Below are 25,695 nucleotides of genomic sequence, written 5' to 3'. Positions count from 1 at the left end.
TCAGTTCCAAGAGTTAGTTTTAAATTGATATTATTAGTCTGCACAATCTTTTGATGAAAATATATGATACTTAAGTAAAATGGTGTTATCTTCCTGCATTTATTTCCCTATCTATTTATCTACCTGTGTGCCCAATTATCAATTTTGAAAATCTGTTCTTAGTTTTACGTAGAATTGACAGCACAGAAATAGGCCCTTCAGCCCCTATGCTTTATGCTGGTCTTCCTATTCCACATGAGCCTCCTCCCACCCCATTTCATCTAACCCTAAATGCAAATCCTTTTATCCCTTTCTCCCTGATGTACTTATCTAACTTGTCCTTAAATGTATCTATGCTACTTGTGTCAGCTATCCTGTAAAATAGCAAGTTCCACATTATAACCAGTCTCTACGTAAAGAGGCTTCTCCTGAACTCTTTATTGGACTTATTACCTTCTTTACATTTATATTTCTTTTCTCTCACACCAAAATATATTAATCCACAAAGTCAATCTATTCTCTGTTCTGTCCTGTCCCCATGGCCACTAACTAAAAACTTGAAAGGGATACTGAGTGATGCAGGAGGTTAGACAGTGGCTTCTCACCCATGGGATCACAGCTCACAACCAGGCTAGATTAATGGGATCGAAATTTTCATTGTGTGTAAGAGTATTCTGTGAAACCAGCTTGGGGAAGATGCCTATCAGAGGCAACTGGAGGCCTTATTAAAATTTAAAAGCCAGGATCTAATGACAAAATCCAGACCTTGGGTTACAGGGCAGTTAAAATGGCAGTGGGATGCGAACATCTTGGGAAATGCAGCAGGAAGTCCCAACCACCATTTTCGCCATCCATGATACCCTGCCCATGTGGGCAGGATTAGAGTTGAGCCTTTTATCTCTGAATTGAAAGTGTTCCTTTCCTCAACACTGACATCCCTTCACACCTCCTGGAGAAGAGTTTGGATTCTAATTAATGCATCCTCTTCATGGCTCAAGAAACTTTTGTTTTCAATCATTTATGGGACATTCATGAACAATTTCCTCCTGGGCTTAACATTCGAGGCCTACGTTATCTCTTATCAATAAAGTAAAAGGAAACATCATCTTATTATAAAGTTATATTCTCTCTGTTTATGAAATGTTAGAATGAGGGAATTAATTGATTTAAAATAAATAAATAAGCTCCTGCCTTAAAATAGCAAAGAATGGCAGATAAACATGAATTATTTATCCATCATTATTGCAAACAATAATTTCCATGCTATTGTCACAAAAAATACTTTTATTTTATTTATACAGTTCCAAATGTTTATCATGACTGCCACATTAAGGGCAGAAATTTTCGCTTGGCGAATGGGAGGGATGTGGTTTCCAAAAGCAAATAAAAATAAACTATAAGTTTTACAATTGAACTAATGACATGTCCTTGCTCATGTGACAGAGTTACATGAGGGGACATGTTTGATTACATTTTTATTTTCTTTATTTTTCTTTTAAACAACGCTTCATCTCCCTAAGGCAGCTCCGTGCCTCAGGGAGATTATGAAGCACTCACTCGCGCGCAAACGCGAAGTTCATGCTTGGCCCACTCGCCCTCATCCTCTGCCCCCCCCCACCGGCTCATGTTTCATGGTGGGCGGACATTAATTGGCCCGCCAGCACAAAACCATGGACCGGTGCCAATAACGGGCTGCAGTCGGCTTCCCGACTGCCTCCTCACCCCCACCGTGACCACCCACCAAGGGCAAAATTCTGCCCTTAATTTTTTTTTTGTAATCCATTTCCTCATTTTCTTCCTCTTCTCCTCAGTCAGGTCTATCTCCTCCCCCTCCGCCCCCCCCCCCCCCCCCCCCCCCCCCCGCCCCCCTCACCCCACACACAGTACGTTTAATAGTCTGTTATTGCATCTATTATCAATCCTCTGATAATTCCACTCACTGCCTTCCAGGTGGTGTGCAATAGCAATTCTGCGATAACCGGTCCTTTTTGGCTTTAATACCTCTTCCCATCCGTCTGAGATTCCAGTGCAATGACTGGCTAATGACCGAATGGTGTAAATTAGAACAGCAACAAGAACTTATAAGTGTCTTTAGTGTAACAAAACATTCCCAGGTAGTTCACAGGAGTGTTATCAGACTCAATTTGACACCGAGTTACATACACAGATATTAGGACAGGTGAGCAAAAACTTGGTTAAAGAGCTAGGTTTTAAGCAGTCTCTTAAAGGAGGGGAGGCAGGAAGAGAAATGTGAGAGGTTCAGCGAAGGTTTTCCAGAGCTTTGGACCTAGACAGCTGAAGGTGTGGCCACCAATGGAGCAGCGAAGGAAATCAGGGATGCACCAAAGGCTAGAATTAGGGGAATGCAGAGTTCTCATCAGAGTTTACTAAGATAGCATAGGGAACCCAATCAATCCACAGCACAGTTTAACCTGGGTCCAGAGTACCGCCTTGTGAAGCAACTTAACATAAATTAATTTCTATTCCATTGTTTCATTTGAAATTGTCATGAATGACTTGAGCAGATAGATTAACAAAATGATCATCTTTTATGATCCAACTATAAACTTTTCCCCCTGGCCTTATTCATCTGCCTGTTGTTCACCAGAAGATCTGATATGAGATTAATCTTGCAGTAGAACATTCATCGGAAATTTTCGTGACACATTTGGCAACAACTAAAGGGTATTTTTGTTCACCATCTGCATGAGAGTTTTTTAAACATTCCCCAGTGCGTGGGCATAAATTTTTGTGGTTTTACAAATATATGCTTTGTAATTTTAAAATGAAATTATCTTAAGTAAAATTACCACAAGAAGTCGGCATTAAAAAAAAATCGAAAACCTTTACAATAGCACAGAAAGAATAATTCTTAATGCTCACTGTAACAGTTGTGTTTAGGTTCTGATTTTGTTCTTTTAAAAAATGTACACTCTGAAATTACTAAAGAGCAAAATGACCATATATGGCAATAGCAGAGGCTCTCGAGGGTCAACACAGATACAACATGATCACACATAAAGTTAATTCTCTTCCTTCTCCTATTTCTATTCATTATGGTACAATTTTTCTTCCCAATTTTTCTGTTGCTCACTCTCCCAAAGACGCTGGCTCATGCTGCATTATGGCTCCATGGGCAGCAGGGACACTGCTGCACCTTACCTACATGGCTATGTGTGAGCCTAATCTTGCGTCCAACCAATGCACATCCTCAGCAGGAATCACTATATAATGGTGAGGAAAGATAAGCCTTGCTTGACCTGTTCCTCCCTAACCCAGAATGTGCAATGTAACATCGTAGACTACACAAAGCATAAATTGCTAACATTTATTTGTTGAAAAACCCAGAAGAATGGTAATGTCCAATGGTGCAAGACGCTACCAAAATTGAAAAGAGCAGAAAGGGGAGAGAAATTAATTCAGGAAATAGTTATAGAGGATAGCAAACTTGGGCTTTCAGGAAAGTGGTTGCAAATATTAGAAAAGGAAAGTACATAATGGGGAAAGAGCACCTGAACATGGACCTCTTCCTGTCACTGTCCGGGAATCTTCTTTTGGGACCCTCCCTGCCCCCTCTCCCTTTGGGACCTCTCCCTATCCTCTCTCCCTTTCCCCTGCCTGGAATTCTTGTCTTCAGTGACATTCTGCTCCTGGTCACATGACATGGGTTTTTGTGCCATTTTTCCTTTCCTCATTGGCCTGCTGGGCCTGTCCTCAGCCCAAAGAACTCAAATTCTGAACTGCACATGTGCAGCCCGCTGTCAGGACTTGAAGTTCCAATCTCTGCTCTCGAGGAGAAGGTAAGTTGGCTTTCATAAGAACCACCATCGAAGGCAAGGTAAATCTTTTCATTTACTCTGCCAGGGACAGGCAGCCAGGCCCTGGCAATTGGGGAGGAGGGGGCTACACCTTCCAATGGTAGCAGTGTGGCCACAGGAGCAGCTGTTGCTGCTAGGAGTCACTTCCATGGACAATGCAGTGGCCATAAATGAGACCCTGCGCCCTACCTGGAAATCTACTAGGAGGTTGCCAGGGTCACCTCACGGTCTCACCACACAGCGGCAGCTCCCTCCTGGTATGGATAAAATGTATGCAGGGGTGGGAAGTGGCTGATAAAAGGCTACTTAATTGGTCTAAATGGCCCCCCAGAGCACAGGGCACTACTGCAGTTCCTACCTCTGGTAATATCCTAGGCAGCAACGAGAGATCAGGCTCTCCTCCCTTAGGCTGTCATTTTACCAAACCTCCCGTTTCTCAGTCTGCCTCCAGAGGGCTGCTAAAATCCACCCCAATGTTTCCAGAGATTAGTTTTAAATCTTTCCCTTTCACACACAGGCCACATGCTCTGGTTCTCCTGCTCTGTCATAGTTTACATTATCTAATCCCAAAACAGCATTCATCTCATTTCTCAGCTTTTTCTTTTCCAGTGGGAACATACCTAATTTACATAATCAAGGGCTTGAATACCCTCAAGTCTTGTAATATTGCAAAAACAGGCATATATGTCAAGTTTTCTGGCTGCAACCCTATGCAGGGTGTGAAAAGATTCCAGAGTTATCAGATATTCTAGAATATCAGTTTATAGTTCAAACTATATTTGGTTGAGTGTTGGATAGTCAGACCACAGTGTGTAAATGCATATTCTGCTTTCCTTCTAGATGTAAATTGCATTGTCTACAATGAGGAATTTATGGAGTGTACATGGAACCACAGTGAAGGGAAACCAAACTACACCCTGTATCACTGGTGAGTCTGCTGATCAGGTGAAGTGAGTGCAGAGTTTCATAAGAAAAGCAAAATACTGCGAATGCTGGAAATCTGAAACAAAGACAGAAAATGCTGGAAAAACCCAGCAGGTTTAGCAGCATCTGTGGAGAGAGAAACAGAGTTAATATTTCGAGTCCGTATGACCCTTCTTCTGAAGAGGAGTCATACGAGCTCGAAACATTAACTCTGTTTCTCTCTCCATGGATGCTACTCGACTGCAGAGTTTCATGAATTTGTTCTGATAGAACGTGGCTCAGAACTACAGTACAGCAGCAGCTCCCATGAATATCAGTTTACATTGCAGATCAGACGACGAGCAAAGCTTCTCTAAGAGTTTACATGTGAACATACGAATTAGGAGTAGAAGTAGACCATTTGATCCTTCAGGCCTGCTCTGCCATTCAATAAGATCATGGCTGATCTGACTGTAACCTTATTCCACATTCCTGCCTACCCCTGATAATCTTTCACCCCCTTGCTTATCAAGAATCTATCTAGCTCTGCCTTAAAAATATTGAAGGACTGTGCTTCCACTGCCTTTTGAGGAAGAGAGTTCCAAACACTCTCAACCCTCTGAGAGAAAAATTTCTCCTCGTCTCTGTATTAAATGGGTGACCCCTTATTTTTAAACAGTCACCCCTAGTTCTAGATTCCAACACAAGAGGAAACATCTTCTCCACTTCCACCCTGTTAAGTCCCCTCTAGATCTTATGTGTTTCAATCAAGTTGCCTCTTACTCTTCTAAACTCCAGCAGATACAAGCCTAGCCAGTGCAATCTTTCCTCATAAGACAATCCACCCAAACCAGGTACTAGATTAGTAAACCTCTGAACCACTTCCAACATATTTACACCCTTCCTTAAATAAGAAGACCAAAACTGTACACAGTACTGCAAATGTGGTCTCACCAATGCCGTGTATAACTGAAGCATAACCTCTCGACTTTTGAATTAAATTCCCCTCGCAATAAATGATAACATTCTATGAGCTTTCCTAATTACTTGCTATACCAGCATACTAACCTTTTACAATTCATGCACTAGGACACCCAGATCCCCCTGCAGCTCAGAGCTCTGCAATCTCTCACCATTTAGATAATATACTTCTTTTTTCATTTTTCCTGCCAGAATGGACAATTTCACACTTTCCCACATTACACCCCATTTTCCAGGTCTTTGCCCACTCACTTAACCTATCTATATCCCTTTGTAGCCTCCTTGTGTTCTCTTCACATCTTACCATCCTACCGGTCTTTGTGTCATCAGCAAATTTAGCAACCATTCCTTCTGCCCCTTCATTCAAGTCATTTAAATAAATTGTAAAATGTTGAGCTCCCAGCACTGATCCCTGTGGCACACCACTCATTACATCTTGCCAACCAGAAAAAGACCCATTTATGCCTACCCTCTGTTTCCAGTTAGCTAGCCAATATTCTATCCATGTCAATATGTTACCACCCTACACCATGAGCTTTTATTTTCTGCAAATCCTTTGATGTGGCACCTTATCCTATACCTTCTGGAAATGTAAGTAGAGTACATCCACTGGTTCTCCTTTATCCACAGCATACTTAACTTCTTCAAGGAGCTCCAATAAATTGGTTAAACATAATTTCCTCTTCACAAAACCATGGTGAGTCTGCCTCATTGCTTTGAATTTTTCAAGGTCCATCTTTAATAATAGCTTGTAACATTTTCCCTATGACAGATGTTAATCTAACTAGCCTATAGTTTCCTGCTTTCTGTCTCCTTGCCTTTTTGAATAAAGGAGTTACATTCATGTGACTGGTGAATACACTGCCCACTGAGATACTGAGTTGTGTGGGGCAGTAAGCCTCTTAGACTACAACCCCTGCTCAGTGTTCAGTGAACTAGTCTCAGCTGAGGATTACGGGGCTGGGAGGTGAGGTGGGGTTAGTTCTTGGTAATTAATCACCAAGTTACCATTTTTTAAATTCTTTCATGGGATGTGGGTGTTGCTGGCAAGGCCAACATTTGTTGCCCATCCCTCATTGCCCTTGAGCTGAATGGCTTGCTCAGCCATTTCAGAGAGCAGTTAAGGGTCAGCCACATTGCTGTGGATCTGGAGTCACATGTAAGTCAAACCAGGTAAGACCCACAGGTTTCCTTCCTTAAATGGCATTATTGTAATAGATGGATTTTCACGAAAAGCAATGATGATTCTGTGATCAGATAACCGAGACTAGCTTTCAATTCCAGATTAATTAATTGAATTTCAATTCCACCAGCTGCCGTAATGAGATTTGAACCCATGTACCCAGGGCATTAGCTTGGACTTCTGCATTATGAGTCCAGTGCATTAGCACAACATCACCATCTCCTCATTTAAATAAGTAAAAGTAAACACCAGAATAAGATCATAATAAAAACATAAGAGATAGGAGAAGGAATTGGCCATTCGACCCCTCAAACCTGCGCTGCCATCCAATAAGATCATGGCTGAATTGTGACATCAGCTCCAATTTCCTGCCCTGTCTCATATGCCTTACTCCTTGATTCCCTGATGTCCTTCTATCTATAGATCTCAGTCTTAAATATACTCATTGACTGAATATCCCCAGCCCTCCAGGGTAGAGAACAACACAGCTACTAAATGAAGAAATTTCTCTTCTTTTCAGTCCTAAATGGTCAACTCCTGAGACCATGTCCTAAAGTTCTGGACTCTCCTGCAGGTGAAAACAGCCTGTCAGCATAGACTCTGTCGAAACTTCTGTAAAGTATTTAAATTTCAATGAGAGCACCTCTCATGCCAGAAAATTCCAGGTGAGACTGACTTCCCTTGACAACAAGGCAGCATTTGACTCAGTGTGGCATTGAGGAGTACTAGCAAAACTAGAGTCAATGGGAATTGGGGAAAACTCTCTGCTAGTTGGAGCCATACCTAGCACAAAGGAAGATGGTTGAGGTTGTTGGAGGTCAGTCATCTCAGCTCCAGGATATCACTGCAGGGGTTCCTTAGGGTAGTGTCCTAGGCCCAGCTTCAGCTGCTTCAACAATGACCTTACGTCCAACATAAGGTGGGGATGTTCGCTGATGATTGCACAATGTTCAGCACTATTCACAACTCCTCAGATACTGAAGCAGTCCATTTCCAAATGCAGCAAGACCTGGACAACATTCAGGCTTGGACTGACAAGTGGCACGTAACATTTGTGCCATATAAGTGCCAGGCAATGACTATCTCCAACAAGAGAGAATCTAACCATTGTCCTTTAACATTCAATGGCATTACCATCACTGAATCCCCCACTATTAACATCCTGGAGGTTACCATTGACGAGAAACTGAACTGGACTAGCCATACAAATACTGTGGTTACAAGAGCAGGTCAGGGGCTAAAAATCCTGTGATGAGTAACTGGCCTATCCACAATCTGCAAGGCACAAGTCAGGAGTGTAATGGAATACTCTCCCCTTGACTGGATGAGTGCATCTCCAACAACACTTAAGAAGCTTGACACCATCTAGGCCAAAGCAGCCCACTTGATTGGCACCCCATCCACAGACATTCACTCCTGCCACTACTGACACACAGTGGCAGCACTGTGTACCATCTACAAGATGCACTGCAGAAACTCACCAAGGCTCCTTAGACAGCATCTTCCAAAGCCATGACCACTACCATCAAGAAGGACAAGAGCAGCAGATAGATGGGAATGTCACCACCTGGAAGTTCCCCTCCAAGTCACTCACCATCCTGACTTGGAAATGTGTCACAGTTCCTTCACCGTCACTGGGTCAAAATCCTGGAATTCCCTCTCTAACAGCACTGTGGGTGTACCTACACTACATGGACTTCAGCGGTTCAAGAAGACAGGTCGCCGCCACCTTCTCAAGTGCAGTTAGGGATGGGCAATAAATGCTGCCTAGACAGCGAAGCCCACATCCCTTGAATGAATAAAACAAAAAAAAAAGTTCCATTCTATCTCTCCTCATAGACTAGCCCTCCCTCCCCAGGAACCCACCTAGTAAACTTTTGTTGCAACCTCTCTACGGCAGGTATGTCCTTGCTTAGGTAAGGAGACCAAAATTGTAGACAGCATTTCAGGTGTGGTCTTACCAAAGCCTTATATAATTGCAGCATGACTTCTTTACTCTATACTTCATCATCAGTGCACACCCCTCTCTCCACGCCTCACCACCAAACACCAATCCGCAATAAAGGTTAACAACATTTCCCTTTCTTTTTTTCTTGCTGATACATAAGAACATGAGAAATAGGAACAGGAGTAGACCATTCGGCCCCTCGAGCCTGCTCTGCCATTCAATAAGATCATAGCTGATCTTCTTGTGTTTCGATTTCCACATTCCCATCTAACCCTGATAACCTTTGATTCCTTCGCCTAACAAGAATTTATCTACCTCTGCCTTAAAAATATTTAATGACCCTCTCCTCCACCAACTTCTGAGGCAGAGAATTCCAAAGTCGCACAATCCTCTGAGAGAAGAAAATTTCTCCTCATCTCTGTCCTAAAAGGGTGACCCTTAATTTTAAAACTGTGTCCCCTTGTTCTGGACTCACCCACAAGGGGAAAAATCCTTTCGACGTCCACCTTGTCAAGGTCATTCAGGATCTTGTTTACTTCAACCAAATCACCCCACTCTTCTAAACTCCAGTGGAAACAAGCCCAGTCTGTCCAAGCTTTCCTCTTAAGACAACCCATTCATTCCAGGTATCAATCTAGTAAACCTCCTTTGAACTTCCTGCAATGCATGGTCTATGTAGCTTGTATACAAAGATGTTCTGCTTTTCCATTCTTAAGATTACACTTCACCACATTGCACTGAGTTTTTGTGCCCGAGTCGGAAGCGCAGAGTTGGGAAATTTCCCAGCTCCACAAACCCAACTCGGGAGAAACTGATCCAAACCACTGGATTTTCATTCCAGGGGGGGTGCGGTGGGTGGCAGGTGCTAAGTGGAGTCAGGGTCCACTGACCTTGGAAACAGTGCAGAAGCAGCACAGGGGCTGGTGGGTGAGGAGGTGGGCTGTTTTAAAGGCCCACCTCAGTGCTCTGGGACTTTGTTCCAGTTTTAATAAAAACAGTAAAACAAAAAAGAGCCCTCACCCCTCACAGTCCTTCACCACCTCCTCACACAATCCCATTCCCCATTCATGCCACCTCATGCCATGACATGCCCCCACCAATTTCCCACATCCTCCATCCCAACCTATGCCCCATCCCCAACCACTATGCCAACCTAGTGTCAACTCATGCCAACCCATGACCCCAATCTTCTCCATGGCCCTTTATAATCCCTATGCCAACTTAGTGCCAACTCATGTTAACCCATGAACCCCCAATCATCCCCATAGCCCTTTATAGCCCCTATGCCATCCTATTGTTTACTCATGCCAACCCATGCCCCTCACCCACCACCTAGTGCCCTTATACACTCAATGCCAACTCACCCAATATCCACCATGGAAAGACCTCAGGAGCAATGCTGAGACTAAATAAAATAAAGTTCTAACTGGCTATTGCAGATTTCATTAGATTGAAATGAACACCCTTATTGATAAAACCCTATTTAATACATTTAAATCCCTTCATGTACTTAAGCCTTTATTAAAAAAAACAAACATTTGTATTATTATGATCTCACCCAACGTTACCACTGGACAAGCCTGATCCAAGGGTGGAACCCAGCCCGACAGATTCTAACTTTTATTTGTTTGTTTAGATACGTGGAGAGAGGCTACTGAACAGAGGCACAGGAGTCAGCTGATGAACTTTTAACAAAACACACATTTTATTCAACAAGATTAACTATATTACAATGCTCCTTCACCCACAACTATACCTTTACAGATATATACAGATTTGTAAGGAAAACACAAATTACAAAAGCTATCTTATACTTTAATGTTCACTTTAATGTTCACAATAAGTACACAGTCTATGTAAACCAATGGCAAGGTGGTCAGACACACCACACCATGAAACCAAGTGACAGATGCCACCTCAAACAGATGCTATGGCTCTCTTCGCAACTCCCCCAAGACACTTGTCACACTATGAGCCAACCTGTCTCACTGAACACCATCTTTCACAGAGGGATTTCCAATCTCCAATCTCCAATCCCCAAGAACTCACCTTGGAATCTTCTCCTAAATTGACACTTTCTCTCAGATGTCTTTTGCAAGGGTTCACCTCCAGGGTTTTGAACTCTCCCTCTGACGTTCCTCTTCCCTGGGTCACCACATGCATTCAAGATGTCTTCCACGTACTGTCTCTCACCAACTCAGCTATCAACAGTACACCACTTCTTCACATGCCCATAGCAAAGAGTTACAGACCTTTAGCCATCTCTTTGGACCTTCTTGCCTCTTGTAAGCTGTTCTCACTTTAAATCTGCTTTCTGCAGCTTATGTGTTTTTAAATCTGAAGCTTGGAGCCTTTCCCCCTGCCTCTCACTCTTAACTTCATTAACAGGATCTTTTCCAGGTTCCTGTTCTTCCTTTGACTAGTAGTTCTGCTTGGGACTTGCCTTAGATTTGGAAGTCTAGGTTAGGACTTGCTATTTGTCCCTTTTGCTCCAGTCTCTCTCTACTTTCAACCAATTTTAGCTCGGGACTGGCTATCCATCCCCTTCCCTTCTTGGTTGCTTCTGCTTGACAGCTGTCTTCAAATCAACTGAACTCCCACATCTTCTGAATCAAGTCACTGTTTCTAGTTTTCTGTGTGTGTGTGTGTGTCTGTGGGAGGGACCTGCCTCTCTGGACCCTTGTTGCTAGGCAACAGCACAGTTTATTTCTGCTTTTTTTTTAACCTTAGCTTGCAGTCATAAAACTGTCATTAGAAATGCAAACACCTTTAAAGTGAAACTGAAACTCAACTTGACCTCTGCTCAACACACAGGTACAGAAACACAAACCAAACTTAAATATTAAAGCTGAAACCCATTCCTAGCCCCTACAAGTACAAATACAGCTTACTTAAAGCGTCTCCATTTTCTAACAGTATTCATAGCCCCACGTCAAAGACAGCTGATCTCTTTAGGACCACTTTATTAACGGCTCTCTCAACCGGTCCTACCACCTTCAATGAGTTATGCACATATGTACCCAGGTCTCTCTGCTCGTACATTCCCTTTAGAAATGTACCTTTTATTTTATGTTGTCACTCCATGTTCTTTCTACCAAAATGAATCACTTCACATTTCTCCACAGTGAACTTCATCTGTTACCTGCCCGCCCATTCCACCTTTTGAAGCTCTGCACTAGCCTCCTCACAGTTTACAATGCTTCCAAGTTTCGTATCATCAGCAGATTTTGAAATTGTGCCCTGTACAACAGGGTCAAGGTCACTAATATATGTAGGGAAAAGCAAGGGTTCCAACATTAATCCCTGGGGAACTCTACTACAAGCTTTCCTCCAGCCTGAAAAACATCCAATACCACTACTCACTGTTTCATGTTGCTTAGCCAATTTTGTATCCTTGTTGCTACTTTCCCTTTTATTCCATGAGCTATAGCTTCGTTCACATGACGTTGTGTCGCACTGTTTCAAATACTTTTCGGAAATCCTGATGGGAAAATGCCCTCGTGTCTAAGTCAATAAAATTTACTAATTTTTGAAGAACAAGGGGCAGAAGTTTACATCTCGTGGGCAGGTGCCCACCCGACCTGACCGGGCATAAATTTGCATGAGGTGATGGCAGGCGAGCATCCTGGCATCTTTGCGCATTCGTGCAATATTTCGTTCGGCTGGAGCACGCCAAAGTCGGAAATGCGCCCGCTGACAATTAAGCAGGCAATTAATCCCATTAATTGTCTGCGATTTTTCGTGGCCTGTCCAACAGTTGATGGATGGGCGAATCGTCCAGGCGGCCTTTACATTTTTCATTAAAGCTTATCCAAGGGTGGGATGAAATCTCCATTAGGAAATTAAAATAAAAAGAAATATCTGGGGACAGCATTTTTATGAGGTATGCTTTCAGGTGCTTAATTGTGATGCATGGACATTTTTTTTTGCAGCTTTTTACTGCTTCATTTCATTATTGGTAGGTCTGCCTTCAAAGAGCACTCTCAAAGCACTCACCGGTGCCTGCGGTGATGTTATCGTCCACCCTCTTCCCACCCCCACCCCGGCAGCGCTGAGCTTTTCAGCACGGTCGCTGATTGGCCAGCCAGTGTGAAATCACGGCCGTGGGCCAATTGCGGTCAGGGGCCCGTTTCCCAGCTATTCCCAGGTCTGACGACCAAAATATTCAGGCCTAGAAGTAGTGACACAGGTTAATAAAGTCATAAAAAAACGCAAACCAAGTGTTGTGATTCATTTCTAGGGGGATAGAATTGAAAAGCAGGGTGGTCATGTCAAACTCGTACAGGATCTTGGTCAGACTTAAGAGTACTGTGCCTAGTTCTGGTCTCCACATTATTGAAAAGATAGAGAGGCCTTAGAGAAGAGCAATAAAAGATTCACAAGGTTTATATCAGAACTGAGAAGCTGTAACTATCAGGAAAGACTGAAGAGGTTGGGACTCTCCTTTCTAGAAGAGTGAAAGCTGGAAAGTGGCCTGATGGAGGTCTTTAAAATACTGAAAGGGGTTATTAGGATAGACGTGGAGAAACTGTTGCATTTGTGGAGGTGACAAAAACCATAGGCCATAAATAGAAGAGTCTCACTGATAAATCAAATAGGGAATTCAGGCAAAACCTCTTCACACAAGGAATAATAATAATGTGGAACTCGTTACCACGAGCAATTATTGAGAACAGGATAGATGTGTTTAATGGGAGATTAGATAAGCACTCAAGGGAAAAATGAAATGTGTAGAGTCGGCTAAAGAAAAGTGGGAGGAGGCTTGTGTGGAGTATATACACTGGCATAGACCTATTGGGATGAATGGTCTGTTTCTGTGCTGTTGACTCAATGTCACATACCAAGCTGCTATTAAAATTTTCAATTTTAAAGATTGTCTTGCAAAGCACACAATAAAGCTATGGTCCTTTCTTATCTGGCAGCTTGGAGATGAAACTGCTTCGTAGAATAGTTTTCCTGGACTAGTTTCCAAACATCCTAGATGTGTGTACTTTATCAGATCTGTTTGCTTCTTTGTTGAAGTTGGGCACTTATAGCAATGGCCTCCATGGCTTGGCTTGGAATCCTGTCAAACTACATTGGAATATTGGAATTAGTGCTATTTCTGTTTAGATGTTATGCTGCTATGTGCAGACACTAAGTGAAGGCCAGTGTCCTCAACCAAGGCATTGAGAGGAAATAAAATGCAGGATCATCACTGGGCCACTGTCATGTGATTCTTTGTGGATTACTGGAAAGTAGAGGTTTGGGAGTCAACGGCTGAACCCCTTTGCCAAGCATGCTGGGTAGAACATGGAAGGATCTTAGATTATTATTAAGATTAAAAATGACAAAATATGAATTCCTGATACATTCACTGAAACATATAATTTGCAAACTGAAGTTGGACAGGAGGAGTAGACAGATCGCAGCCAAACCCCTTCACTCCCCCACCACCCAGAAGCAAAATTGTCATGGAGCCAATCCGCTCCATGCCAGCCTGACCAACAGCCATAATGAGATCCGGGTGGGCTGAATTGGTGCCGTATGGGACTTCTGCCTCTCACTGAGGAGGAATGATTGGATTGGCTGGCAGCTCCATCAGTCCTGGTAGTGCCAAGAGTGTATGCCTGGGCACTGGTGGGACTGCAAGCAAGCCCAAGAAGAAGGCCCATGGATCCCAGAGCCGGGTATGTCTGGAGTCTTGGGCATGGAGGGTTTGAGCAGTTTAGGGAGGGGGGCAGAGGGGTGGAGGTGGTTGTGATGGAGGTGGTGTGGTTAATGGAGCTGGCAGGTATGAAGAAAGAGGGTGTACTACCTTAGGGGGGCTTACCCCAATCCGCAAAAGGGACCCCCTAAAGTTAGCACCACCCAGCTTCTTCCCTGTCCTTTGCAAAATATTTTTTAAAAAGCACCCTGCCCACGCATTATCAGGGTCAAGTGGTTTGTTAACAATTCCAATTGACTCTTGATTATTGTTATTTTTTAATATGGCAGGCATGTTGCTGATTTTTGGGGCCCACCCATCCCCCCACCCCCCCACAAATTATGGGGGTGATCCCAGGAGTGGGAAAGAAGGTAATGGTGTGGGCACTCACCCAATTTTACATTCCAACCCCACCAAAAACACACATGACTGGAGCATGTAAAATGCAGCCTGTTGTTTCATCTGAGACCACATACGCAAAGCTGTATTGCTACTTTGAAATGTAATACAATGCAAAGAATCACAAAAGATCCTTCTTTCGGTTGGGCATCTGCTCAGGTCAGGTGGGTGTAAAAGATTCCATGACACTATATTGAAGAAGTAGCAGGTTAATTCCCCCGGTGACCTGGCCAATGTTTAGCCCTCAACCCAAATCACAAATTCAAAAAACATAGACTGGGCAGAATTTTGCCCTTGGTGGGTGGGCCCCACCGGCCCAGCGGCAGGCAGACAGCCAACCCCCGCCAGCCTAATGGGGCCTGCCGCCATTTTGAGTGGGCGGGTCAATTAAGGCCCACCCAGCGGCCTTCCCGACAGGAAGCGCTATGCGCACTGCTCCCTGAGGCAAAGTGCTGTCTCAGGGAGATTAGTGACAGGTAAAAAAAGTCAAAAAAGAGAAATATTAAAATTATTAACATGAGCCCTTTATGTGACAATGTCACATGAGATGGGACATGTTAATAAGAAAAACAAAAGTTTATTAATTTTTTAAAAAACGGACATGAGATTTCATCCCACTAGTGGATGAAGTTTCATGAATAATCTGGAACCCGCTGGAAATCGCCGAGGGGAAAATCCTGGCCAGTATCTGGTTTGTGAGAGTTTTCTGTGTGCAAACTGGCTACCATATTTCCTCCATTACAACAATGACCACACTTCAAAAGCACTTCATTGGATATAGAGCAATTTCCTGAGGACAGGAAAGATGCTATCTAACTTCAAGTCTTTTTTTCCTTAAATAATTCTTAAGCATTTTCAAAAATATTTAGCTTTCCAACTGATTTTGAATATCCAGCTTACAAATAGCTCCTATGAATGAAATAACAACCATTTCTCATTCTTTACAGGTATTCCTCAACTCCAGTAAAGGAATGTGGGAACTACATTCAGCAGAATGGCTATAACATTGGTTGCAATTTCTCACAAAATGAGATTACCCAGTTTCAAGAATTTTTTGTTTACAAAAATGGATCCAGTGACTCAGGAAATGCATTACCACAGTCCCAGTCATTCCAGTTGCAGAATCAAGGTAGAAAAACTAGTTAATAATTCAAAAGATAGAGCCAGTGATGCCGGTGTGCATTAAAGGGTGAATTTGTCTGAAACACTTTAGCTTTGGTAATGATGTTAACATGGGGAGAGGGGATGGGGAGGAAGTGGGTACTGGTGTATGATGAATGTTTTGCTTGATTGAGGTGGAGGAGTGCAATGTCCCCTTTGCTAATATTGATGCCTCATCAAGAAGAATCCTTAGCATTATTGACTGGAGCTCTTATCAAAGTTATAACCAGCATCCTACATTACTCTGGCAAAGGTAATTTCTCTTATCCTTCTTGACCTATGCAGTCTTTGACATAATTGACCACATCACCCTCCTCCAGCACCTCTTCATCAACATCCAGCTGCACTCAATTGATTCCATTCTTATCCAAACAATCATCGCCAGAGAATCACCTACAATGCATTCTCTTTCCACTCCCACCTCTTTACCACTGGTGTTTCTCAAAGATCTAACCTTATAACCCTCCTATTTCTCATCTGTATTTTACCCCTCAATGTCATCTGGAAAATTTCTACACGTACACTGATATCTCCCAGCTCTATCTCACCACCACCTCTCTAGAGCCCTCAACTGTCTCTAAACGTTAGGCTGCTTTTCGGATATCCAGTACTAGCTAAGCAGAAATTTCCTCCAACTAAATATAGAAAAAATCAAAGCCATTCTCTTCAGTCTGTGCCATAAATTCCATTCCCTAGATTCCTTCCCTTTCCCTGGCAACTGTCTGCTTGAACCAGACTGTTTACAAACTTGATGTCATATTTAATCCCAAGATGAACTTCTGACCACTCTCAAGGGCAATTCAAGATGGACAATAAATGCTGGCCTAGCCAGCAACACCCACATCCCATGAACAACTAAATTTTAAAAATTGAGCATCACTTAGACCGCCACCTCCACAGTGCCTGTGACATCGCCCCACTCCAATCCTGCCTCAGCTCAAACGCTACCTCTAGACTTAACACTTCCATGGGCAGGGCTCCAAGTATCAGCCGTGGTTCAGTCGGTTGCATTCTTGCATCTGAGTCACAAGATCCAGGGTTCCGTTCCCATTCCAGGACTTGAGTACAAAAAATTCAAGACTGTTTTCCAGTGCTTTACAGAGGGTGTGCGGCGGGTGTCAAAGATGTCGCCTTTTGGATGAAGTGTTAAATTGAAACACCTTCTGCCTGCACGGGTGGCTGTAAAATATCCCATGGCATTATTTCAAAGACCACTGGGGGTGTTATCCCTGGCATCCTGGCCAATAGCTATCCCACAATCAATATAATAAAATAGAGATTATCTGGTCATTAACACATTACTGTTTGTGGGAGGTTGCTGAGTGCAAATTGAGAGCTCAGTTTCCTACCACTGTGACTACATTTCAAAAGGTTGACAGTAAAGCACTTTGAGATGTCCAGTGGTCATAAAAAGCGTGATATAAATGCAAGTCTTTCTTCTTTCTTTCTCCCACTCTCAACCCTCCATAAACTTGAGATCATTCAAAACTCTGCTGCCCGTGAATTCCCTAGATGCTGGAAAGTTCCCATCAGTTTTGAAAATAGCATATGTAACTCTTCTATTCAAGAAAGGAGGGAGAAAGAAAGCGGGAAACTGTAGGCCAGTTAGATTTAACATTGGGAAAATGCTGGAATCCATTATTAAGGAGGCTATAGCAGGGCGCTTAGAAATTCTCAATGCAATCAGGCAGAGTCAACATGGTTTTGTGAAAGAGAAATCATGGCCAGAATTTTTGGCTCGGCAAGCAGGGGCAAGGTCCACTCACCGAGGTGTAAAATGACACGCGGTGACATTGGGTGGGTGTCCCAACATCACTGCGCATCATTTAGATTTTCAGTTCAACTGGCACGCAGCCGACTCGGCTGCGCTCCCGCTAAACTGTCAAAGGCTTATTAAGGCCATTTAAATATCAATTGAAGTAATAAACTGAGCTGCCAGTCTAACCTTAAGGTTGGCGGGCAGGCAAAAAGCCCAGGCGGCCTTTGCATTTTTCATGGAACCTCATCCATGGGCGGGATGAGGTTTCATGAAAGATTTATAAATTAAATACATTTTTTCATTAATGCTCATTGACATGTGACACTGTCACATCAGACGCCATGTCTTAAAATTTTTTCTTTTCTTTATTTAAATGTTCAAAACTTAAACTAATTTGCCTGAGGCACCTCTAGAGGTAGCATTTGAGCTGAGGCCGGAGTGCAGTCGGGTGGTGTTACAGGCAATCTCTGTGCCTCAGGGAGATTTCTGCACTCAAAGAATGCAGGCCCCAACTCAGGGAATGCACCAACCACCCCCCCTCCCCATCACTCGCACAGGGAGCGCTCGGTGCTTCTGGGAGCATGTCATGTAAAATGGTGGCATGGAATAGATAGGGGACACCGATGGGGTCTGCGCCCACCCATGCCTGCACCCCCCCCCCACCCCCGCACAAGCCCTCTGACAGGGGGAAAATTCTCCCCCATGTTTGACTAATTTATTAGAGTTCTTTGAGGAAGTAATGTGGATAAAAGAGAACCTATAGATGTGATGTACTTGAATTTCCAAAGGGCATTTGACAAGGCGCCACATCAATTACTACCACACAAAATAAGAGATCATGGAGTAGAAGGTCAATGACTTGGCTGGAGGGACTGAATGTACAGTTGCTAAATTTGCTGATGAATCAAAAATAGACAGGAAAGTAAGTTGTGAAGAGGACATAAGAATCTGCAGGGGAATGTAGATAGGTTAAGTGATTGGCAAAAATGTGGCAGATGGAGTATAATATGGGAAAATGTCAACTTGCCCATTTTGGCATGAATAATAGAAAAACAGCATATTATTTAAATGGCGAGAGATTGCAGAACTCTACGGTGTAGAGGAATCTGGGTGTCCTGGTACATGAATCAGGAAAAGTTACTATACAGGTGAAGCAAGTGATTAGGAAGGCAAATGGAATGTTGTCAGTTATTATAAGGGGAATGTAATATAAATGTAGGGAAGTTTTGCTACAGTTGTACAGGAGGTTGATGCGACAACATCTGGAGAACTGTGTACAGTTTTGGTCTCCTTATTTAAGAACGGAAAGAAGTGCATTGAAAGTAGTGCAGAGAACCTTCACTCCACTAATTCCTGGGATGAAGGGGGTTCTTTTGAGGAAAGCTTGAGAAGATTGGGCCTGTATCTATTGGAGTTTAGAAGAATGAGATGTGATCTTATTGAAATATATAAGATCCTGAGGGTGCTTGATAGGATGGATGCTGAAAGGATGGTTCCCTTTCTGGGGGATACTAGAACTAGGAGACATAGTTTAAAAATAAGGGCCAAAATTTTTCCCTTGATGGACAGGTGGGCCCCACCGAAAGAGTGCACTGCTCCCTGAGACTAAGTGCTGTCTCAGGGAGATCAGTGAAAGTGTTACAAAGTTAAAAAATAGAAAAATAAAAAAATTATTAACATGTCCCCCTCATGTGACAACGTCACTCGAGGTGGGACATGTTAATAAATATCGCATTACATTTATTAAAGTTTTTAAAAATGGGCATGAAACCTCATCCCGCCAGTGGATGAGGTTTCATGTATTATCAGAAGCCCACTGGGGCTCCTGGCCTGCCCGCCAGCCTTAAGGTTGGACGGGCGGGGTCTTTAATTATCTTAGTTACCCTGTCAATGGCCAATTAAGGCCATTGACAGGTCGGCAGGCGGACAGCTGATTTTGCTGTCCACCCGCCTTCCTAAAGATTTAAATGGACCGGGATGATGTCGGGGGTTCCTCCCAACGTCATCCTGCGTCATTTTCCCGTCGGTGAACGGACCCTGCCCTCAATCGCCGACTGGAAAATTCGGCCCAAGGGGTCTCCCATTTAAGATGGAGATGAGAAATTATTTTTCTGAGGGTAGTTAATTTATGGAATTCTCTTCCCCAGAGAGCAGTGGACGCAGGGTCATTGAATATTTTTAAGGATGAATTAATTAGATTCTTGACTGACAAGGGAGTCAAAGTGTACAGGGGTTGACAGGAAAGTAGAAACCACAATCAGATTAGCCATGATCTTATCAAACGGTGGAGCAGGCTCGAGGGGCCGAATGGCCTACTCTTGCTCCTGGGTCATTTGTTGGTAAGTAACTTGCATGAAATCCTGTTCGTTCATTGCCCCTGTACTTGATGATCTGCACAGACTCCTGGTTAAGAAAAGGCTCAATTTTAAAACTCTCATCCTTGCTTTCAAGTCTCTCCGTTGCATTGCCCATCCCTATTTCTGGAATCTCCTCCAGCCCTTTCAACCTTCTATTGTATCTGTGCTCCTCCAATTCTAGCCTCTTGAACATCTCTGATTTTAATTGCTCCATCATTGGTGGCTATACTTGCAGCTGTCAAGATTAAAAGCTCTAGAATCCCCCCCACCCCCCGCAATCGCTCTTTCTTTCTACCTCTCTTTCCTCCTTGAAGATCCACGTCTTTGGCAAAGCTTTTGGTCATCTGCCATAATATCTCCTTAAATGGCTTAGTTTTGTTTTATAACACTCCTGTGCCACTCCTTGGGATGTTTTACTACATTAAAAGTGCTACATAAATATAAGTTGTTGTTGGTGATGTACACTCACTCCAACCTGCATCAGCATGGCTTACAGTGTGAGAAAAACCCATTATCTAATGAATTGTATTCTCATCTGTTAAGAATTTCCAGCTGCAAAACCATTGGAGGCAAACTTATAAATGAGACAGGCTAAAGAGTTGTTGATGCAAGTGTTCATTGCGGAGCAAATTCATCTCAACAGGTTTGGTCCTGATTCTTTCAGGCGCTCGAATGGATTTTGGGTGCAGATAGGGGGATTTCTCCTATCTAATCTAACATGTACTTACACAAACATTTTTTATTTATAATTCCTTCTGAAAGCAGTTTTTAACTCAGTATCCTTACTTCCTCATTACAACATTATCCTCTGATTTGTTCAGAAATCCAGTAAATGATTAATGGTTTCATGTTTTAAAGCTTATTCATTCTTGGGATGTGGCATTGCAGGTATGACTGGCGTTGATTGCCCATCCCTAATTGTAATAGTGAAGGTGGTGGTGGCTGCCTTCTGGGATCCCTGCAATCTGGGTGCTGAGGGTACTCCCATAGTTCTGTTAGGTAGGGAGTTCCAGGATTTTATGTCAGGGATGGGAAAGCAACAGCAATATATTTCCAAGTCAGAAACAGAATTACCTGGAAAAACTCAGCAGGTCTGGCAGCATCGGCGGAGAAGAAAAGAGTTGACGTTTCGAGTCCTCATGACCCTTCGACAGAACTTGAGTTCGAGTCCAGGAAAGAGCTGAAATGAAATTATTTCAGCTCTTTCCTGGACTCGAACTCAAGTTCTGTCGAAGGGTCATGAGGACTCGAAACGTCAACTCTTTTCTTTTCCACCGATGCTGCCAGACCTGCTGAGTTTTTCCAGGTAATTCTGTTTTTGTTTTGGATTTCCAGCATCCGCAGTTTTTTTGTTTTTATTTCCAAGTCAGGATGGTTCGTGACTTGGAGAGGAACCTGCAGGTGACAGTGTTCCTATTCACCTGCTTCCCTTGTCTTTCTAGGTGGTAGAGGTTGTGGGTTTGGGAGGCGCTATTGAAAAAGCCTTGGCGCATTGTCTCGTAGATGGTGTACACATTGTGTCAGTGCTGGAGGCAGTGAATGTTTAAGGTGGTGGATGGGGTGCCAATCAAATGTGCTGCTTTGCCCTGGATGGTGTCACCATGGCAGCTGGTGAAATTTAATTCAATTAATAAGTCTCAGCAATGGTGATCATGAAACTACCTTTGATTATTGCAAAAACCCATCTGGCTCACTAATGCCAGAAGGAAATCTGCCATCCTTACCAGGTCTGGCCTACATGTGACTTCAGACCCATTGCAATGTGATTAATTCTTAGCTGCCCTCTGAAATGACATAAGGGCAATTGGGCATGGGCAATGACCACACCCCATGAAAGAATAAAAAAAAGTGGAGCATATTCAATTACACTCTGACTTATTCCTGGTAGATGGTGGTGAGGCTTGCCAGAGACTTCCCAGCCACGTATGCATTTGGAGCCACACGACCTATGTGGCTGGTCCAGTTAAGTTTCTGATCAGTAATCGCCCACCCCCAGCAACACCTGGGTGGTCTACCCATTATTCCATACAATGCTCTTGTGTTATCTGCAAATTTTGCCCTTAGTACAATAGGAGAATTGATTGCAGTGGCATTGAATATTAAAGACACTTATATGACATGAATGTTACTTATCACTTATTAACCCAACCCTGAATGTTGTCCAGGACTTGCTGCATGCAGGCATGGACTGCTTTATTATCTGAGGAGTTGTAAATGAAACTCAACACTGTGCAATCTTCAGTAAATATCCCCATTTCTGACCTTATGGTTTTTAATGAAGCAACTGAAGATGGCTGTGCCTGAGGAACTCCCTCAGCGATATCCTCAGGATGAGGTGATTGGCCTCTAACACTCGCAACCAACTTCCATTGTGGTAGGGTTGACTTCAGCTAGGGTTTTCACCCTTGTTCCCAATGACTTCAATTTTACTAGTGCTCCTTCATGCTACACTCACTGGCCCTTTAAATAGCGTATGTGGAGTCCCTCATGCATCTGAATCCATGTGCAGGGGTGAATGGTTAACACAGGGCATTCATGGGACCTGTGTGATCCAAATTTGCAGAATGTGCTCCTCATTAGCCTGAGAGGCTGTTTGACATCAAGTTCTGCCCACTGAAAATTATGGAGCATGCATGGCAAGCCCGTGCTAGTGCCCTTCCAACATGTGGCTCCTTGCCGGCTGTGCCAAAAATGGGCACAAGTACTGTTCCTGCCATTTTGAGGGCCTCTGGCTTCTGTAGCACTGGCCTCAGTGGCATTATAGCAGCAAATTTTGTGGCCTCCCTGTTTAAAGCATTGACCTATGGAATAGACTGCTTAACGGTTTGTGTGTACTGCATTTTCAAAGGGAATCAGATGGGTTCCTCATTTAAGCAGAGACAAAAGAGGTACAGAGAGTTTGACGGTATGTGGGGTGTAAGGGATACTACAATATCTTATTTTTGCATTGAATTTGCACCTTCATTTTTTTCAGAAATTCTGAAAGCTCTTGAACTCGGGCAGTTCACTTGCTCCAATTCCATTACACTACAGTTTTTTTTCTGAAAGTATCATTCTCTGAAATGCTTGGATTAATCCACTTTAGTAACAGGACAAAAACTTAATTCATATCTTTCAGTGAAACTCAATCCTCCTGGAGACCTGGCACTGAATATCTCGAACAACAATGAGCTCATTTTGAGCTGGGACGTACCAGGGAAATTACTGAAATGTCAAATGTATGAAATCAGGCACCGGAGTAATAAGGATAAAAAGTGGCAGGTACAGTGTGACAATGACAACAAGACTAACAAGCGTTTTACCTTATAAACAGAGAAGAGTAGTTAATTCTTACACTGAAAAAATGTAGTGCATTATCCCTTTGTCACTGGGAATTAAGATGAAGATCTATCCTTTGCTAACTGGCTTAGATCAAATTGCTCTGTGGTCGGCCCTTCCACCAGACTGAAGACAAATATCTGGCATATAGATGATGGTAAAATTCTGAGATTTTCAGTAGTAATTGCTTGGGGATGTAACCTTGAAGGTAGGGTGACACATTCATAAATCTAGGGCTTGATGCCTATCATAATTGGCTAACAGAAAATCAACAGCTACTACTAAGCATCACATGTGCAAACAGGAGCAGCACCAGGCATGCCTGAAAATGAGGTGTCAACCTAGTGAAGCTGCAACACAAGACTACTTGCATGCCAAATAACAGAAGCAGCAAGCGATAGACAGAGCTAAGTGATCCCACAACCAATAGATCAGATCAAAGCTCTGCAGTCCAGTAGTGAATCGTAGTGGACAATTATACATTTAACTGGAGGAGGAGGCTCCACAAATATCCCCATCCTCAATGATGGGGAAGCCCAGCACATCAATGCAAAAGCCAAGGCTGAATCATTTGCAACCATCTTCAGCCAGAAGTACCAAGTGGATGATCCATCTCGGCCTCCTCCGGAGGTCCCCAGCATCACAGATGTCAGTCTTCAACCAATTCGATTCACTCCATGTGATATCAAGAAATGGCTGATGGCACTGGATGCTGCAAAGGCTGTGGGCCCTGACAACTTTCCAGCAATAGTACTGAAGACTTGTGCCCCAGAACCAGCTGCACTCCCAGCCAAGCTGTTCCAGTACATCTGCAACAGTGACATTTACTTGACAATTTGGAAAATTGCCCAGGTATATCCTGTCCACAAAAAGCAGGACATATTCAATCTGGCCAATTACTGCCCTATCAGCCTCCACTCGATTGTCAGAAAAGTGATGAAAGTGCTATCAAGCGGCACTTACTCAGCAAAAACCTGCTCACTGATGCTCAGTCTGGGTTCCGCCAGGGGCATTTGGCTCTTGACCTCATTACAGCCATGTTCCAAGCATGGACAAAAGAGCTTAAATCCAGAGATGAGATGAGAGACTGCCCTAGATATCAAGGCAGCATTGGACCAGGTGTGGCATCAAGAAACCCTAGAAAAATTGAAGTCAATGAGAATCAGGAGGAAAGCTCTCCACTGGCTGGAGTCATACCTAGAACAAAAGGTTGTGATTGTTGATGGCCAAACATCTCAGTTCCAGGACATTACTGCAGGAGTTCCTCAGAGGAGTGTCCTCAGTCCAATCATCTTCAGCTGCTTCATCAATGACCTTTCTTCCCATCATCACTAATGATTGTACAATGTTCAGTACCATTCGCAACATCTGAGATACTGAAGCAGTCTGTGTCCATGACCTAGACAACATTCAGTCTTGGGTTGTATGTGGCAAGTAACACAAGTGCCAGGCAATGACCATCTCCAGCAAGAGATATCCCCTTGACATTAGTGGCATTAATATTGCTGAATCCCCTATTAACAACATCCTGGGGATTACCATTGACCAGAAACTGAATTGGACCAGCCATATAATTACTGTGTCTACAAGAGGAGGTCAGAGTCTGGGAATTCTTCGGCAAGTAACCTCCTGACTACCTAAAGCCTATCCACCATCTACAAGGTACATGTCAGGAGTGTTGTGAAATACTCTCTATTTGCCTGGATGAGCACAGCTCCAACAACACTCTAGAAGCTTGCCATCATCCAGGACATAGCAGCCCGCACGATTGGCACCTCATTCACTAACCTAAACATTCACTCCTCCCAACATCAATGCACTGTGGCAGCAGTGTATACTATATATAAAATGCACTGTGGCAACTCACCAGGGCTCCTTATACAGCGCCTTCCAAACCTGCGACCTCTATCATCTGGGAGGATAAGAGAAGCAGATGCATGGGAACATCACCATCTGGAAGTTCCTCTCCAAGCCACACACTATCTGATTTGGAATTATATCACCATTCTTCTCCTGTCATTGGGACAGAACTCCCTTCCTAATGGCACTGTGGGTGTATCTACACCAGGTGGACTACAGCAGTTCAAGAAGGTAGTTTACCAGCACCTTCTCAAGGTCACTTAGGGATAAGCAATAAATGCTGGCCTTGCCAGTGATGCCCACACCCCATGAAAGGGTAAAAAATGGAATGACTATTTAATGG

General features: G+C 43.4%; 1 protein-coding gene across 2 annotated transcripts in view; it reads left to right on the top strand.

Annotated features, from left to right (window-relative positions):
* LOC121282325 (cytokine receptor common subunit gamma-like) overlaps positions 1–25,695 on the top strand; it is a 53,040-nt gene that overhangs the window by 5,987 nt on the left and 21,358 nt on the right. For both annotated transcript variants that reach the window (XM_041196005.1, XM_041196004.1), the window contains exons 2-4: positions 4,638–4,725; positions 15,845–16,026; positions 23,293–23,435. In XM_041196005.1, the coding sequence (XP_041051939.1) occupies positions 4,638–4,725; positions 15,845–16,026; positions 23,293–23,435 (413 nt within the window). The remainder of the gene's footprint in view (positions 1–4,637; positions 4,726–15,844; positions 16,027–23,292; positions 23,436–25,695) is intronic.

The sequence above is a fragment of the Carcharodon carcharias genome, chromosome 9 (genome assembly GCF_017639515.1).
Source record: "Carcharodon carcharias isolate sCarCar2 chromosome 9, sCarCar2.pri, whole genome shotgun sequence".
Lineage (NCBI taxonomy): Eukaryota > Metazoa > Chordata > Chondrichthyes > Lamniformes > Lamnidae > Carcharodon > Carcharodon carcharias.
Note: the sequence above shows the minus strand (reverse complement) of the source record. Positions and strands in the feature narration are given on the sequence as shown.